The sequence below is a fragment of the Mustelus asterias genome, chromosome 14, assembly GCF_964213995.1.
Source record: "Mustelus asterias chromosome 14, sMusAst1.hap1.1, whole genome shotgun sequence".
Lineage (NCBI taxonomy): Eukaryota > Metazoa > Chordata > Chondrichthyes > Carcharhiniformes > Triakidae > Mustelus > Mustelus asterias.
The window spans coordinates 81,338,834-81,358,078 of NC_135814.1; the positions used below are offsets into that span (position 1 = coordinate 81,338,834).

The 19,245-nt window shown below is 44.2% G+C and overlaps 1 protein-coding gene across 1 annotated transcript in view; it reads right to left on the reverse strand.

Annotated features, from left to right (window-relative positions):
- Positions 1 to 19,245, reverse strand: part of unc80 (unc-80 homolog (C. elegans)) — a 505,340-nt gene that overhangs the window by 102,833 nt on the left and 383,262 nt on the right. Inside the window, exons 49-53 of the mRNA XM_078227718.1 lie at positions 16,538 to 16,708; positions 16,004 to 16,096; positions 13,616 to 13,834; positions 3,530 to 3,730; positions 3 to 126 (exon numbers count right to left, since the gene is read on the reverse strand). Coding sequence (XP_078083844.1) covers positions 3 to 126; positions 3,530 to 3,730; positions 13,616 to 13,834; positions 16,004 to 16,096; positions 16,538 to 16,708 — 808 coding nt within the window. The remainder of the gene's footprint in view (positions 1 to 2; positions 127 to 3,529; positions 3,731 to 13,615; positions 13,835 to 16,003; positions 16,097 to 16,537; positions 16,709 to 19,245) is intronic.

Here is a 19,245-nt window from a genome sequence, read left to right on the forward strand (position 1 = left end):
ACCAAATTGACACAAACATTAATCAGTGACCTGAGATGTGGTAGGAATGAAATGATTGGCTGCCTTTGAAGGGTTAAACAAATGCCTTCTATTAGATTACTGGCAGCTTCCCACTCCACCTGGCGCCTGCAGAAACAAAGCAAAATATCAACCAGAATCTGACAAAATATTCCACTGTTTTATACTAAATTACTACACATTCAACTATAAACAGATATCTTAGACATCTTGTATCTAACATATCTGCCTCGTAGAATCCTACAGTGCAGGAGGCCATTCAGCCCATCGAGTCTGCATGGACCACAATCCCACCCAGCCCCTATCCCCATGCATTTACCCGAGCTAGTCCCCCTGACACTAAGGGTCAATTTAGCATGGCCAATCCACCTACCCCGCACATCCTTGGGCTGTGGGAGGAAACTGGAGCACCCTGAGAAAACTCACGCAGACACGGGGAGAATGTGCAAACTCTACACAGGCAGTGACCCAAGCCGGGAATCGAACCCGGGTCCCTGGCGCATGAGCCAGTGCTAACCACTGTGCCACCAGCCTCTTTTCAAAGTAGCAGACTTGACAAACACATTTGCAAAAATATGTAAATTGTTGCATCGAATTGGGTAAAGTATCTTATTCTTAGGAAGGAAAATCATAATTGAATAATCATTTGAAAAAGAAGTGTAAGTAAGAGAAAGAACATTAGTTATTTCCTTTGGTCTTTTCCTGCCCTTGATAACCTGGCCTCTCCCCAACTTGGAATCTGATTTGTCAACAAGCTTCACTCAGTCAGCCATCAACACAGGCTCAGGATGTGAATGCTATAAAACATTTCCCACAGGAAGTACACTTGATGCTAATGCAAATAAAAAGTAGGCTTACATTACATTAACACTGCAATGAAGTTACTGTGAAATTCCCCTAGCCACCACACTCTGGCACCTGTCTAGGTACACTGAGGGTGAATTTAGCATGACCAATGTTTCTTAATGGAGCGCTGTGACAAGTGGCGTTCCTCAGGGATCAGTGCTGGGACCTTTGCTGTTTGTCATATATATATATAAATGATTTGGAGGAAAATGTAACTGGTTTGATTAGTAAGTTTGCGCACAACACAAAGGTTGGTGGATTTGCGGATAACGATGAGGACCATCAGAGGATACAGCAAGATATAGATTGGTTGGAGACTTGGGCGGAGAGATGGCAGATGGAGGTTAATCCGGACAAATGTGAGGTAATGCATTTTGGAAGGTCTGATACAGAGAGGAAATATACAGTAAATGGCAGAACCCTTAAGAGTCTTCATAGGCAGAGGGATCTGGGTGTACAAGTACACACGTCATGGAAAGTGGCAATGCAGGTGGGGATGGAAGTCAAGAAGGCATATGGCATGCTTGCCTTCATCGGCCGGGGCGTTGAGTTTAAAAATTGGCAAGTCATGTTGCAGCTTTATAGAACCTTAGTTAGGCTGCACTTGGAATACAGTGTTCAATTCTGGTCGCCACACTACCAGAAGGATGTGGAGGCTTTGGAGAAAAGATTTACCAGGATGTTGCCTGATATGGAGGGCATTAGCTATGAGGAGAGGTTGGAGAAACTTGGTTTATTCTCACTGGAATGACAGAGGTTGAGGGGGCGACCTGATGGAAATCTACAATATTATGAGGGGCATGGACAGAGTGGATAGTCAGAAGCTTTTTCCCAAGGTGGAAGAGTCAATTACTAGGGGGCATAGGTTTAAGGTGCGAGGGGCAAGGTTTAAAGGAGATATACGAGGCAAGTATTTTACACAGAGGGTGATGGGTTTCTGGAACTTGCTGCCGGGGGAGGTCATGGAAGCAGATACAATGGTGACTTCTAAGGGGCGTCTTGACAAATAAATGAATAGGATGTGAATAGAGGGATATGGTCACATGAAGGGTAGGGGGCTTTAGTTGAGTCGGGCAGCATGGTCGGTGCAGACTTGGAGGGCCGAAAGGCCTGTTCCTGTGCTGTAATTTTCTTTGTTCTTTGTACAATGCACCTAACTAGGACAGCCTTCGGATTATGGGAGGAAACACAGGCTGACACGGGAAGAACAGTTGGCGCTGTGAGACACACACACCTACTCTCATACACACAAACACACCTCTCTCACACACACAAACACACCTCTCTCACACACACGCACACACCTCTTTCATGCACACAAATGCACCTCTCTCACACACACGCACACCTCTCTCTCTCACACACACCTCTCACACACACACACTGTCATCTGTCTCTCACACATATATTCACCTCTCTCTCTCACACACACACAAGGACATGCATGTCTCTCGCAGCACCACCAGCTCTGGCTTCCCTCAGGACCCCTTCTCTCAGGCCTCTCTGAGCCCCTCTTGAACCAGGCTTCTCCCAGCTCTTGGATGGCGACTTATCTTGCTCTGGTGTCTGGTTGCCTTCACCCTTGGCCTGTGAGTTTAAATTGACTTTGCTGGTATTTTCAGCTCATCCAATCAGAGGCCGGTTTCTCAGTGCGTTGCTGCTGATTGGCTGACTAGTGTGCCTCACAGTAACCAGCAAAGTGAAAAAACACCTTCGATTTGTCAATCTGGAAGCTTTTTTAAAGTTTAAAATGGTTGGACTGACCACAGAACCCTGAATGAGTCCTGCGGAATACAGTTTGGGAAACTCTGCTTTAAACCAATGTAGAAGATTACAGAAACTCGATTTGCACTCAGCATAACTTGAAATTGAAATTCCTCAATTTTCTTTGCTGAATTTTGTTGATTTCAGGCAAATTGTGCAACCATAAGGTCTGTTGTTTATTATTAATCTGGTGTATAAAATTATCCAGTCACAATAACAAACTTGCAGAGAAAAAACAGTTAGATCTTATCAGAGAGAGTTTGTCAAGGTTTAAGTTAACTTGACAGCAGTTTACTTTGGACAACCAAGAAGATGTTTGTAATACCAGACTTCACTGTTTCACTTATCAGAGCCAAAATCATTATTTATCAACCTTCACATAAAAGAGGAAGGGCCCATATTGATCTCAATAAATAAGGAAGGCCCATATTCATTTCAATCTTAATTTGATGCCCTGCTCATTGCTGGGCTGAATTAATAAATTCTTTAATCTCAGCAATAATCACCAATAAACCATAGGTTTTATTAGCTTATTAAGGATCTCTGCACTAGTGGGTAGTTCACAGAACAAACACAAGTACTGTGAAAATTACATTAGAAATCTTTCTTTCTCTCCCTTCATGTACTTCATCGAACACTGAATTCACCCATTCCTATTTACACTTCCTCCTCAGGTTGTGCAAGCAATTTCACAACCCTTCCCTCTGGCTGGTTGTTGGCTGACCCATTCACTTAGATCCCAGATATTACGTTTTCCTTGCTGTTGTCAGCTCCCACATTCAGCAAGCTGTGGTGCAAAAAAGTTTAAAACCTAAATGTGCTAATTAACAGCAGGTGCCATTAGATTGCTTGCAACACCAGCAATTTTCTTCAATGTTTACTAGGTTATGAAACAAGTTACCTTAAGGTTGGCATCTTGTGAATCTTATTAAACATTCGATCTAATCGTTTTAAGATTAGGATGAGAGCTGGCCGTACAGCTTCCGTAGTCCAGTCGGTGATTGGAAGCATTTCCATGATGTATCTCCGGAGTCCATGACTCTCCATTGTTTGGGTGTCGTATGGTGCAAGCTTTAGAAGGGAATGTGCAATTTCTGCCAATCTAAGGTGCGACAAATGTGAAATTTCTTTCATGAGTACAAAATATTATAACTAAAGATTCTAAATGTAATAAATCAAGGGTGAATCAATGAGGCTTCCGAACAAAATACTGTTTAAGAAACAATTAGCTATATATATGCAAACATGGTGCAACAGAATAACAACGTGATTGTACACAACTCTTCTGATTCCAACTGCCCATCCTTCCTGACCCGGGATACACACCCGAGCACTCAACTGGCTCAGCTTCCCGCCTCGATACCCCATAGGGTCTGGCTCGACCACGTAGCCCTCAGGGAAAGCCCCCTTAAAGGGTCCATGCTACCACACTGCTACCCCTACCCTAATGCCTGAAGTCACCTAAGAGGAAATAAAAAAATATTGTCAACATAAACAACAAATTACAAAGAAAAGAGAAAAACCTCCATGAAAACTTGTCATAAGTTAAGTCGTTCTGGTTTACTTCCAAACCCTTGTAAAAAGTCTCAACTTTATACCTTTGAAACTTGTAGGTTCTCTGGATATGAAAAATCAGGTTGGGCCAAAGCGAATGTCAAACTTATCAACCCATCACCCAAATTGTCCTTGGTTGCTGCTATATTCTCCGTTATTCCAACAACTCAGTGTTCTGATTCTACATCTATGACTGGGATACCCGCTCCCAATCTAGGCGCATTAACATGTGATGATGGAATCACCTGTTGATCCCTTGTATCAGGCACTATTCGCCTCCTCAGGTGATCCACATGCTTCTTTATGCAACATCTTTGTATCTCTACATTATAGGAGACAGGCCCTGTCCTTTCCATGATCTTACCAGCCACCCATTCTGGTCCACTTGCAAAATTTATGACCCAGACTAAATCTAAACTCTGTCATCCTTTCTTGAGTCTTGATTCACTTTCTGAGAGACTTGCCTCGCCTCCATCCTCCCACCAAATTTGGAAATGTCATATCCAACCGTGTCCTTAAATGATGTCCCATGAGCAGCTCGGTTGGCGTGACCCCTGTGGTCACATTTGGCGTGGTGTTGTAAGACAACAGAAAGCTGCCGATCCTTAAAGATAGAGACCGATTTACTTGTTTCTTCAATAAGACCTTGAAAGTTTGCACGGAACGTTCTGCTAACCTATTTGATGTTGGGTGGTAAGGTGTTGCGTAGCTCTTGCAACAATAGCCATTTTCCTCGGGGTGGAACAATAATCCTAACCCTCTACAACAACACCCTGTCCTCACAAGTTATCTCCATCCTGCTTTGTTGGTCAGGCATTAACAGCTCAGATTTCTCATATTTCCACCCTTGTAATACCAAATTTCTAACCTTCGATAATTCTGGGTCTCTTTCTTTCCACGTTGAGACCAGCCAGGACTCTATCATATGCAGTGCCAGCAGTATCTCTTGCAGAACTGACAGTGATGCCACTGTCTGTGGCAATGGCAACTGCTGAGCCCTTCCACATTAGATATGTGTTCCTGGGGATGCTGAAAATTCTAACTGTATGTGACTAATAAGAGATCCCACCTCCCCACTCTTGCTGAAACAACTGGTGGGACTGGCTTATCTTCTCCGAATAAGCCCAGCAATGGCTTGTGGTCCAAAATAGTTGTAAAATGGTAACCATAAATGTACTGATTGAACTTTTTACCGCGTATATGACCGCCAAGCTTTCCTTATCAATTTGGGAATATTTATTTTCCACGACAGACAACATCCTTGAGGCCAAGGCAATTGGTCTTTCCATTCTACCAGGCATTCTGTGGGAGAAAACTGCTCCCGTTCGATACGGTGATATATTGCAAGTTACCACCAAGGGCTTGGTTGGATGGTAGTGCATCAATAATGCTGGCGACTGCAGAACCTGTTTGATTTTTGTGAATGCCTCCTTCTGGTTTTCTCCCCACTGATGTTTCTTTAACAATTGGTGGAGTGGGGCTAAGGTGCTCGATATATTTTGTAGAAACTTCCCATAATAGTTTACCATTCCAAGAAATGACTTTAATTCAGAGACGTTGGCTTGCTGTGGGATCTCTTATGTCTTACAAAGGGTACAAACCTTTTGCGTCCACCCTAAAACCTAAATAGATAACTTTGTCTTCTTGGAAAGTACCATTTAAGCCTAACACATACTTCATAGATATCATAGAAACCCTATAGTGCTGAAGGAGGCTATTCGGCCCATCGAGTCTGCACTGACAATGATCCCATTGCAGGGCCTATCTCCACAACCCCACACATTTACCCAGTTAAATCCCTCTAACCTACACAGCCCAGCACATTAAGGGGCAATTTAGCATGGTCAATCAACCTAACCCGCACATCTCTGGACTGTGGGAGGAAACCGGAGCACCCGGAGGAAACCCACGTAGGCACAGGGAGAATGTGCAAACTCCACACAGACAGTGACCCAAGCCGGAATCGAACCCAGGTCCCTGGAGCTGTGAGGCAGCAGTGCTAGCCACTTTAAGTTAACTTCTTTAAGTTGTTTCAAAACTTCCCTCAAGTTTGCCCTGTGTTCTTCAGGTGTAGCTCCTGTAATTAGCATGTCGTTGAGATATTGCGATGCCTTGTAATAGACGTTCCATTGTACATTGGAAAATATAAACCCTTGTGAGTGTAGACGGCTATCAATCGCTGTGAGTCCTCGTCCAATTCCAACTGCTGGCAGGCATGACTGAGGTCCAATATGGTATATTTTAAACCTTCAGCTAGTTTAACGCAGATGTCTTCAATTTAAGGAATGGGGTATCTGTCTCTTTGAGCTCCTCCATTAAACTGTTAATTTATAGTCCCCACAAATTCTTACAGTCCAATCTGGTTTTAGGATAGGGACTATGTGTGCAGCTCATTCTGAAAATGGAACAGGCTTTATGAGACCAAAACGTCCAGTCTCTTGAGTTTGAGTTCAAACTTATGATGAAGCTCATAAGACAAAGGACAAGCCATGAAAAATGTTGGTGTTGCCTCCGGATTCAAATATATTTTAGCTTTAGCTCCCCTTATAATCCTACTTCATTTTGGAAGACCTTGGAATATTTACATAGCAGCTCCTGAAAGCCTCCATCTCGCAGATTTAATGGGTGGATTCTCCCAAAAAAATTCGAAGTGCCAAATTCGCGTAAAAACTAGAGTAAATCCTGCGGCTTTTTTCAGCGGGATTTTCAAAATGAACCTCCCACACTGTGCATCACAGAGTGCCCTAGCATGAATCCCATTAAAAAGCTGTGGGTGGGGCCAATTCCCACTGGAGAAGCTGGTAACATAGTGCTGAGTGGGCCACTGCGTATGTGCTGACCTGTCATAATGCAGATCCGCGCATGCGCAGTGGTCCTGTACTGCCAGCCTCGCGATTGCTGGTTATCCCGCCACTACCCCACCCCCCCTCCCGGCTGCCCGCTGCCTGATCTCTACCCATCCTGCAGCACTAACCCCTCTGGCAGACCAGTGGCCCCCCACCCCCCCCCCCGCCCCCCCCCCCACCCTTACCCCCTGGAGGGCCTCCATGGCCCCACTTCACTCCAGTGGGGTCGAGCTGCCAGCTGCCCGCTAGTTGTAAACCCTGCTGTAGTGGAACACTCCTGGCGAGGTGGAGGGAGGGGGCGGCAGTGGTGGAGGCTAGTGGGTCCGGAGACTTCAGTTCCGAGCCCGCTAATCAGATGTAAGTTCTCATTATAATTATTTATTTAGCTCCGCGCCAATTTCTGCCGTGGAACTGACGATGCCAGAAATCCAGCAGCTGAAGACGTGCGGAGGCCATGGTGCCCAGTGGGGAGCCTGCTACATGGCCTCCGCTTGAGTCTCCCAGCCCTCTGTGCTACCAGAGCAGTGCAGCGGGCTGGGAGAATCACCCCCAGTATCTCTAAACAATTTAGCTTAATCTGCTTAAGCCAAACATGCTCCATTAAACAAGGTGACATTAAGGATGTCCTTTAATATCAAAACAGGTAACTATGCTGTCTGATCCTTGTAGGATACAGTGACTGTTCCTGCCCCTAAAGTCTGCAATATCTCTCTGGTATAGGTTGACAATATAGCTCAAGATTTATTTAATCTCAATGATCTGAGGCCTTTTTGAAGGTAACCAAAATGGTTGCTCCCCTATGACTGTAGCCACAGCCCCTGTGTCTACTTCCATTTTAAGAGGTCTGCCATTTACCATCAAGGCTCTCTCTATAGGGGGCACTTTAGTCACTTGGAACTGGTTTAGGGGAAACAATTCAGGTCCCTTGTCGGGCTCCTCAGCCAGTTTCTTCACAGGAGTTAAACTAACCACTGTGGGGTTTTTTTGAACATTCAGTCATGACAGTTGTACACTTTGCTTGTAAATGACTGTTTTTGTTGCATCAGAAACGCACATAATTTCAACATCGGCAGGCTTCTTGGGAGTGTTCTCCCCCATACTAGAATCCATAGAATCCCTACAGTACAGAAGGAGGCCATACGGTCCATCATGTCTGTACCGATCACAATCCCACCCAGGCCCTATTCCCGTAACCCAACACATTTACCCTAGCTAGTCCCCCCTGATGCTAAGGGGCAATTTACCTAACCCGCACATCTTTGGAGTGTGGGAGGAAACCAGAGCGCCCAGAGGAAACCCACGCGGACACAGGGAGAATGTGCAAACTCCACACAGATAGTGGCTCAAGCTAGGAATTGAACCCGGGTCCTTGGCACTGTGGGGCAGCAGTGCTAACCACTGTGCCACCATGCCACCCGTAACAAGCTACTGCCTTTGATGCTGTATTCCTTTGACTGGACTCTTCAGTGCCCGCATTTGGGTAGGTTGTCACAACAACCATTTCCTGCCACAAGCACTTTACTTTGCTTGACATGTTTTATAATTTGCTGACACCCTGGTCTGCACACTCTGTCACCTGGGCCAGCTCCACCACTTTTCTAGAGAATTTCTGATCTCTACCAATAACTTATTTTGTATAATCAGATTGTTAATACCGCAGACCAAACAGTCCCTCAACATTTCTCCAAAAGCTGGGCTGAATTTGCAATGCTCTGCTAATCCTCTCAATCTGGCTACAAAGCATGCGACTGTCTCCCTGAGCTCTCGGACTTCTGAGTGAAACTTGTACCTCAACGTAATGATTGAGGGTCGGGGTGAAATGATTCTTAACCAGCTCATTATCTAGTCAAAGGATTGGGTATCTGGAGCATCAAGCATGTTAAACTTCTGATTAAACTGTAAGTTTGTGGTCCACAAACTGAGAGCAGAATAACCTTCCACTTTTCTTCTGTTGTTATCTCTTTCGCTACAAAAAAGTAACTTAAGACTCTCAATATACTGGCCCCTGTTTTCTACTCCGGGGTCGAAATATTCAAAATTCCCGATCACAGACATTTTAACAATGTGCCTGTATCTTGCTTTTTCTTATCTTTGACACCCAGGACTCTTCCCCCTCCAGTTGTGTACTGTGATCCACAAGGAACTTGGAAAGTTTTTCCTTGTCCCTCATGTAATAAATTGAGGGTGGCTCGATGAAGCTTCAGAACAAAAGGCTTTATTGTTAAAGCAACAAGTGACATACACAAATACGGTGTGGCAGAATAAGTATGTGACTGAACACAACTCTTCCCTGAATGCAACTGCTGATCCCTCCCGACCCGGGATACACTCGATTGGCTTAGCTTCCCACTTTGACACTCCATAGGGTTCAGCCCTACCACGTGGCCCTCAAGGAATGCTTGCTTAACGGGGCTACCATACAAGAAGCTGACTGTTTCCATAACAGGAAATAAATTTGATTTTTGTCCTCAAACTGCACTGAGAAAGTGCGCAGACCTGCAAAGAAGACATCTCTGGGCATACTGATACCACTACCAAGATCTATTCTGCTATCTCTTATTTAATTACTGACCAAGGAATGACCTGGCTCTAGTTATGCATTTTAATGAAGACAATGAATTATCAAAGATTCAGTGGGACAGCAGGATCTGAAACAGGATACTGGATACTCTTTGTAATACAGCACCTTGATGAAAGATGTCATCGATATTGCTATTAGATAACACCTACTTCACAATAACCTTGCTCAGTGACGATCAATTTGGATTCTGTCAGGACTACTCGGCTCCTGCCCTCACTTCAGTCCAAACATAGACAATAAAGTTGAATTGAAGAGGGAAGTGAGAGTGACTGTCACTGACATCAAGGCAGCTTTTGACCCTTGGTTGGCTTCAAGGATCCCTGGCAAAAAGTCAACAGAATTAGGGGGAAAAATCTGCAGTAGTTGGAGTCCTATGTTACATGAAGGAAGATGGTTGTGGTGATTGGAGGCCAATCATTTCAGTTCCAGGACATCACTGCAGGAATTCCTCAAAGTAGAGTCTTCGGCCCAACCATCTTCAGCTGCTTCATCCATGACCTTCCTTCAAACCGAAGGTCAGAGGTGGGGATGTTTGCTGATGATTCAATGTTCAATACAACTCCTCAGATAATGAAGCAGTCCATGCCCATATGAGCAAGATCTGGCCAGCATTTAGGCTTGGACTAATCAGTGGTAAGTAACATACATGCCAGACATGTGCCAGCTAATGACTATCTCCAACAAGAGAGAGTTGAAGCATTGCCCCATGACATTCAATTGCATTACCATCACTAAATCCCCCACTTTCAACTATTACCATCACTGAATCCCCACTATAATCACTGACATGAAACTGAACTGGGACTAGCCATGTAAATATTGTGGCTACAAGAGCAGTCAGAGGTTGGGAATCCTGCAGTGAGTAATTCAATTCCTGACTCTCCAAAGCCTGTCCACAATGTACAAGGCATACGCCAGCAGTGTTATGGGATACTCTCCATTTGCCTGCAAAATTGGTACCCCATCCACCACCTTAAGCATTCACACCCTCCACCACTAATGCACAGTGGCAGGAGCATTAACTATATACAAACTGTACTATAGCAACTCACTAAGGCTTCTTCAAAAGCAATTTTCAAATCCACAACTTCTACCTGTGGAAGGTCAAAGGCAGCAGATGCTTAGGAACACCATCATCTACAAGTTTCCCTCCAAGTCACATACGATCCTGATTTGAGACCATATTGCTGTTATTTCACTGTCAGTGAATCAAAATTCTGGAACTCCTTCCCTAACAGCTCTGTGGGTGCACCTGCACAAGATGGACTGCAGCGGTTCAAGAATTAAGATAAAGGCAAAATACTGTAGATACTGGAATCTGAAACAGGAACAGAAAATGCTGGAAAATCTCAGTAGGTCTGACAGCATCTGTGGAGAGAGAATAGAGTCAACGTTTTGAAACACTGGCTCTATTCTCTCTCCACAGATGCTGTCAGACCTGCTGAGATTTTCCAGTATTTTCTGTTTTTGGTCAAGAATTAAGGTGGCTCACCGCCACCTTCTCAAGAGCGGTTTTATGAGTAAAATTCTAAGTGTTCAGCTAGCGTGAACATGGGAGGGTTTCAGATCTGTTTTTTGGGCGAGCCTTTACTCCGATTCTTATGGACTTAGACTATGAAAAAATGGGCTAGACAGTTTCACCAGCAGAGGCCATGAGTGGGGCTTAGAAAACCAAACAGCCTGCTCTAGCAGCAGAGGGAGCTGCAGCTACAGCAACAGCAAAGACCTGAGAGAGAGAGAGATGTGTCAGGCCTCTGCTCCTGCAGCCGGCCTCAATGAACCCCCCCCCCCCCCCCCCCCCCCCTCCGCCAAACAGCTATTACAAGGCTCCGCAGCCGATTGTGAGGTCCGCACTGCCTGGAAATATTACCTCTCTCTCCCTCCCCACGATCTCCTGCAGAGTGGCAGCGGGGCTCCCCTCTCTCTCCATACAAATCGCAAACAGAGTGACAATGGGGGCCCACCCCTCCCTACCTGACCAGACTACCCCTGCTAGGCTTGCCCCCTTCAGAGCCCACCCCCTTCAGATCCCACCCATTCAGGCAACGCCCCCTTCAGGCGATGCCTCCTTCAGGCCCCACCCCCTGGCACTGCCTGGTGGACAGTGCCAAGGTGCCAGGCTGGCCCTGCCAGGGTTACACTGTCCATGGGCCTCCTGCCCCTCTCCCCTTGCCCCCAACCACCCCAGAGGGCCTCAATGGCCTCCAGGTCTACCAACGAGGCCAACACGACTGTTCCCCGTTTGTGGGAGCCAGGTATTTTCATCGCTGGAGAGATCCTCTCCTGGTGAGGCCACAAAAGCAAGTGAGCCCAGACGATTTAAATTTATTTAAATAAATTATTCAGCCTCTTACTGGAAATAGGTGAGTGGCTGAATGCATTGGATATCCTGTGCCGGTAAGATCACGAGAGGCGAGAAATTGGGTGTGAAACTGATTTCTTGGTTCTCACGCGATGTTATCTGCTCGCCCCGCCCATCGCGGCCTACAAATTCAATCCTCTCTTCAATACACATTAGAATATTCGGAGTTATTTCCATTTCCAGTGTTTTGTGCAGAGTAGTGTAGCTTCATAGAGAAGAGACTGAATTCACAACCATAATTGTATTCTCTTTCTGTATGTAGTGCCTCTCTTGCACAGGTTTCACATCAAGGGTAGGGAGAATGTTTGCAAACTCCTGAGTAAATACTTCCATTCTGTCATTGTCGTATACTTTACAGAAACAGTTTTACTGAAATCAGAGCTGCATGGCTATGTGGAAAATTAGTTTAAACAGAACATGAGAAAAGTGTGATGGGGTACCTGTTACACTTGATTAGAAATCAACAGATTAAGGCAATTAGAATCATAGAATCATAGAATCCCTACAGTACAGAAAGAGGCCATTCGGCCCATTGAGTCTGCACCGACCACAATCCCACCCAGGCCCTACCCCCATATCCCTACATATTTTACCCGCTAATCCCTCTAATCTACGCATCCCAAGACACTAAGGGGCAATTTTTAGCATGGCCAATCAACCTACCCCGCACATCTTTGGACTGTGGGAGGAAACCGGAGCACCCGGAGGAAACCCACGCAGACACGAGGAGAATGTGCAAACTCCACACAGACAGTGACCCAAGCCGGGAATCGAACCCAGGTCCCTGGAGCTGTGAAGCAGCAGTGCTAATCACTGTGCTACCGTGCCGGTAATTTACACATAAATTTCCTTTTAGCCTTCTGAACGGATGTTAGGTAGATAAACTAAACCTTACTGAAATACTTGAGCAGAGTAACTACATAAACATATATCTTGTCCAAGAGCAAATTCTTTTCTTATCTCTTTTCCAAAGCAAAAAGGAGTCACAAGGGAAAGCATCCTAACATTTAACCTTAATGCAGATTTTATGATACACATTTCAATACTAGGATGTTATCACTGGCATTCTTCCAACTATTTAGAATGATATACATGCAGCAAATTAAATCCATTGGGGATAAGATAGCTTCAGATGGTGCACTTTTATTGAGACTGAAGAGACCAATCTGTGAGAGGAAGGTTCTGCCACATGTACCACATATGAAGTGGTTGTCAGGCATCATTTTGGGTTGTTGCTTTCGATTGTCAAACTGAGAAGCCACTCATTGTCAAAGTTCTGCACGTCGGCTTAAAGGTGATGTCTCCATTCCCCCCTACCATCAGTTAGAGTCTCACAGGTGCAAAAATCGATGTTTGGGAGCTTCATATGACACTTGGAAACATCTTTGAAGCAGAGCTTTAGGCATTCTATTGGTCTTCTGGTTCCTGATAGACGATGCATGGCCATTTTCCATCCTGTAAATGTGCTTGAGCCAGTGAAGCTGCATCTGCTTGATCAGTGCCAACATAGCTGGGAGACTGGCCTTGAGAGGACACATTGTGACTTTGTCCTCCAATGAGATTTCCAGACTATGCAATACTAACCAGAATACAAGGATAACAGTTTTAAATAAACAGTATATACCCTTTAATGCAAAACCATACCTCATATGTGACTTCACATCGAGTAGTTCAAGAGCAGTAACCCTTGGTTCTCCAGCCATATTCTGAAGAATTTTCAACCTGGGACCACAGTGCTTGAAGAATTCAGTGCAAATATTTAAGAGTGATTCCCGAGGCCTGCGGAATTCTTCTCTTGCTATACGCTCATCCAATTCTTCAGTTGGAAGACTCTGGCCCTCTTCTAACAAATGAAGGTTATCTCTGCAGAAAAACAATAATGCCCTTTGATTATAAAGTAAAATGAGGAATTTCAACATCATCTGCATTCAACATTATCAATAATTTCCAACCAACTAACAAGTGACTTAGAAAGTTAAAACCCTGCCATTTCCCATCTAGCATCATCATGAGAGTACCATCACTGCAAAGGCCCACAATGGTTCAACAAGGCTGGCCTCCTTCTCAGGACAATAATAAGTGAATAATAAGTTAGGCCTATCCAGACTAAAGTTTCTTCTTAAAAGCTGAAGCATTGTGGTAGAATATATTGTAGAGTATATTGTTGTATGGTTGTATTTGCATTTCTTCACAGAATGAATTCAGATGGGGATGCTAAACTGAAGCCAGATTTTTTTCCACAGAATGACTGGCAAAGAGAATCTGGTCAATCTCAAGTATTTTCAAATGATGTGCTTCTATATTACTTCCTCTGCTCTAGTTTAAATGAGTTAGCTCCATGCACCACTCTTCCTTATAAACTACATGAATGTAAATTGGTGTTCCTTTGATATTTAGTGCCATTTCATCCTGTCAAAGATCAGTTCACAGGGCTGGATAGAGCATAACAAACTTGCCAATGGAAGGCAGGTCAGGGAGTTTGTCATATCATGCATGGACAAAGACTTTCCATCAAACTCATAAGTCTGACAAATCTCCAGGACCTGATGGTTTGCACACCAAGGTTTTAAAAGAAGTATATGAGTAAATTACAGATGTTTTAACCATAATCATCTAAAGCAATTCAATAATTGTCCTTTTAGATTGGAAAATTGCAAATGTAACTCCACTATTTAAGGAAGATGAGAGAAAAAACTTGAAATTTCAGAATGGCGAGCAGTTGGCACTCATGATCCTGAGAATTGGCGAAGAATGCATCCCTGCCAACTCCGACAAGCCCACTGCCATTTTATGCTCATGTGAGCACTGATTGGCAGCAGGCGGTACTTCTATCCACAGTTGGACGTAGGTCCTGCCTTGGAGAACTGTCCTCATAAGCTTTATAAAGAAGGAATTGAGGATGGTGAAAGACTTCAAAACAATGAGACAAATTATTAGAATGATTGAAATTACTATTCAGAAGACTATTTATTCCCCTGTCTCTATAAAGCATAATAAGAATTCTCACAACACCAGGTTAAAGTCCAGGAGGTTTATTTGGCAGCACTAGCTAGCAGAGTCTCAGGCTCCTTCATCAGGTGAGTGAAGAGCTGTGTTCACAAACAGGGCAAGGCCATCCCCACACCCCCACTTCTTGCCTTCAAGCAACCGCACAACCTCAAACAGACCATTAATCCGCAGCAAACTACCCAGTCTTCAGGAGAACAGTGACCACGACATCACACAACCCTGCCACAGCAACCTCTGCAAGACATGCCGGATCATCGACACGGATGCCATCATCTCACATGAGAAAACCATCGACCAGGTACACGATACATACTCTTGTGACTCGGCCAACGTTGTCTACCTGATACGCTGCAGGAAAGGATGTCCTGTGGCATGGTACATTGGGGAGACCATGCAGATGCTACGACAATGGATGAGTGAACATTGCTCGACAATCACCAGGCAGGAGTGTTTCCTTCCAGTCGGGGAACACTTCAGCAGTCACGGGCATTCAGCCTCTGATCTTCAGGTAAGCGTTCTCCAACGTGGCCTTCCTGACACACGACAATGCAGAATCGCTGAGTAGAAACTGATAGCCAAGTTCCGCACACATGAGAACGGCCTCAACCAGGGTCTTGGGTTCATATCACACTATCTGTAATCCCCACGACTTGCCTGGGCTTGCAAAATCTCACTAACTGTCCTGGCTGGAGACAATACACACCTCTTTAGCCTCTGCTTGGCCCTCTTTCCACTCACATTATCTGAACTTTTAAGACTTGATTACCTATAAAGACTTGCATTCCAACCATTATCTTGTAAATTGAGTTTGTGTCTGTATATGCCCTGTTTGTGAACACAGCTCTTCATCACCTGGTGAAGGCCTGAGACTCCGAAGGCTAGTGCTGCCAAATAAACCTGTTGGACTTTAACCTGGTGTTGTGAGACTTCTTACTGTGCTTACCCCAGTCCAACACCGGCATCTCCACATCTATAAAGCATGTCAAAAAGTAAGTGTAAGAATTATCACAGGTTCTTCCTGACCTTGTATTGGCCGTTCCAGACATAGCATGGTTGGCTGTTGGAGCTCCTCGGTGACCTTGGTCGGACCTGCTCATCTGAGGAGCAGTCATTGGTCTGTACCGAAGTCCATCAGAAAAATAAACATACAAATTCAAACAAAGTTTCCTTTTTAGCAAACGTCATTTGATCAAGGCAACTACAAAGATTAAAACAAATGCAGGTTTACAAAAATTGTAATACTGTAAAATTATAATATTAATTTCCTTTGATCAAATTGATCATTGGGCCGAATGGCCTCCTTCTGCACCGTGGAGATTCTATGGTTTTCTGTGGTTATTTCTAAAATCGTTTCATGCATTATGTTTTATTTAATAAAGCATACAGCAATCTACTAAAAGTCATGAAAGGATCAGATTGTGTTGTTTAATTTATATTTTCTAAAATCTACACAGTAGACCTATAAATGCTTACGAACCATTGAGTTTCATTCAGAACAACATTGACATTCGTAGTATAGACTGAAAAGACAGTATAAGGACAAAATTAATAATTTACCTGGTGAGAGATTCAACACTATATAACAGGGCTTGTAAGGATGTGGCAAGTGAAGCAATAGCAGTGATTTCATCTCGTGCTGCAGATGATGATTCCAATTGAATAGTTTGCTTCTTTAGTTTCTGTAAGAAGCAGGGAACCAGTGCTTCCAGAACCATCAACATTTGAAGACTATATGGCACAAATAAGAAACATTAAACTAGACAAAAGCTCTGTGCGGCAACAGCAAAGTAAAGCCAATTCTATCATGGCAACCAGCTAAATGGCAGAAAGATGTGAAAGTATATAGGGGCCAGAAATCTTGTTCAGTGCACGGTCCATAAATGTCCATAAAACCCTTGTCCTATAACATAATTGTGATGATCAAAGTTAAAATTTTGCTCAGTGTTTATTGAAAAGATAATGAACAAGGAAAGAAAATGGGAAAATTCTGTCAATGGACATGAAGTGGTATCTTTTCATAATTGAAACAGAAATAATAACTATACTTTGAAAGCTGTGAGATGTGGAAAAAGCACATTGACTGAATGAGAGAGAGCTGAATGATGTGAAAGAGCAGATTGATTTGTGAATCCAGGTCCATAGGACCATAAAAGAACACCTTAACTGGATACATCAATCCGTTACAAATACTGAGATTTACTAAGAGCTTCAGAATATAAAAGCAAAAATGTAAGAGTGAATCTATATAAATCTTTAGTAAGAAAGTTGTGGGAAAATAGAGAATACACAGTGTAGATTCATTATAATCCTTCCTACCATGAGAAAATAAAGACTTACTCTGGTGGCTTTCTTTAAATCAGAGAGAACTCCATGGTGATTTGCCAGAGGTAAGATGGGTCATCTGACTGTTTCCAGTCATGAAAGGTTTACAACAAGAGGACATAGACATAAGATCAGACATGAGCTTTAGGATAGAGAGCAGAAAACAATTTTACACAGAGGGCTGTGAGTTAGATAAGTGTGGTTCATCTGATGGATACACCATATGCACTAGCTGGGCCGTACAGTCTGTCATCATGTTACAATTTTATCCTATTTATAAAGTAAACATAGTGGAGACACAATTGCAAACCCATTGGGTAGATTTCAACTTGCTGCCCAGGTAATGGAGATCAGGCAGCATTAACAATGGGTGGCTGATCTGCAATCCTAGTTTTAGAACATAGAACATAGAAAAACTACAGCACAAACAGGCCCTTCGGCCCACAAGTTGTGCCGAACATATCCCTACCTTTTAGACCTACCTATAACCCTCCATCCCACTAAGCTCCATGTACTCATCCAGGAGTCTCTTAAAAGACCCTATTGAGTTCGCCTCCACCACCCCTGACGACAGCCGATTCCACTCGTCCACCACCCTCTGTGTGAAAAACTTACCCCTAACATATCCCCTGTACCTACCCCCCAGCACCTTAAACCTGTGTCCTCTCGTAGCAGACATTTCCACCCTGGGAAAAAGCCTCTGAGAGTCCACCCGATCTATGCCTCTCAACATCTTATACACCTCTATTAGGTCTCCTCTCATCCTTCGTCTCTCCAAGGAGAAAAGACCGAGCTCCCTCAGCCTATCCTCATAAGGCATGCCACTCAATCCAGGCAACATCCTTGTAAATCTCCTCTGCACCCTTTCAATCTTTTCCACATCCTTCCTATAGTTAGCAAGGAATGAGCTGAAAAAGGGGCTGAGGAGAGCTAGGAGGGGACATGAGAAGTCCTTGGCGGGTCGGATCAAGGAAAACCCCAAGGCTTTTTACTCTTATGTGAGGAATAAAAGAATGACCAGGGTGAGGTTAGGGCCGGTCAAGGACAGTAGTGGGAACTTGTGTATGGAGTCAGTAGAGATAGGCGAGGTGATGAATGAATACTTTTCTTCAGTGTTCACCAAGGAGAGGGGCCATGTTTTTCAGGAAGAGAAGGTGTTACAGGTTAATAGGCTGGAGGAAATAGATGTTCGGAGGGAGGATGTATTGGCAGTTTTGAATAAACTGAAGGTCGATAAGTCCCCTGGGCCTGATGAAATGTATCCTAGGATTCTTTGGGAGGCGAGGGATGAGATTGCAGAGCCTTTGGCTTTGATCTTTGGGTCTTCGCTGTCCACGGGGATGGTGCCGGAGGACTGGAGAGTGGCAAATGTTGTTCCTCTGTTTAAGAAAGGGAATAGAAATGACCCTGGTAATTATAGACCGGTTAGTCTGACTTCGGTGGTTGGTAAATTGATGGAAAAGGTCCTTAGGGATGGGATTTACGACCATTTAGAAAGATGCGGATTAATCCGGGATAGTCAGCACGGATTTGTGAAGGGCAAATCGTGCCTCACAAATTTGATAGAATTTTTTGAGGAGGTAACTAGGTGTGTTGATGAAGGTAGGGCGGTTGATGTCATATACATGGATTTTAGTAAGGCGTTTGATAAGGTCCCCCATGGTCGGCTTATGATGAAAGTAAGGAGGTGTGGGATAGAGGGAAAGTTGGCCGATTGGATAGGTAACTGGCTATCTGATCGAAGACAGAGGGTGGTGGTGGATGGAAAATTTTCGGACTGGAGGCAGGTTGCTAGCGGAGTGCCGCAGGGATCGGTGCTTGGTCCTCTGCTCTTTGTGATTTTTATTAATGACTTAGAGGAGGGGGCTGAAGGGTGGATCAGTAAATTTGCTGATGACACCAAGATTGGTGGAGTAGTGGATGAGGTGGAGGGGTGTTGTAGG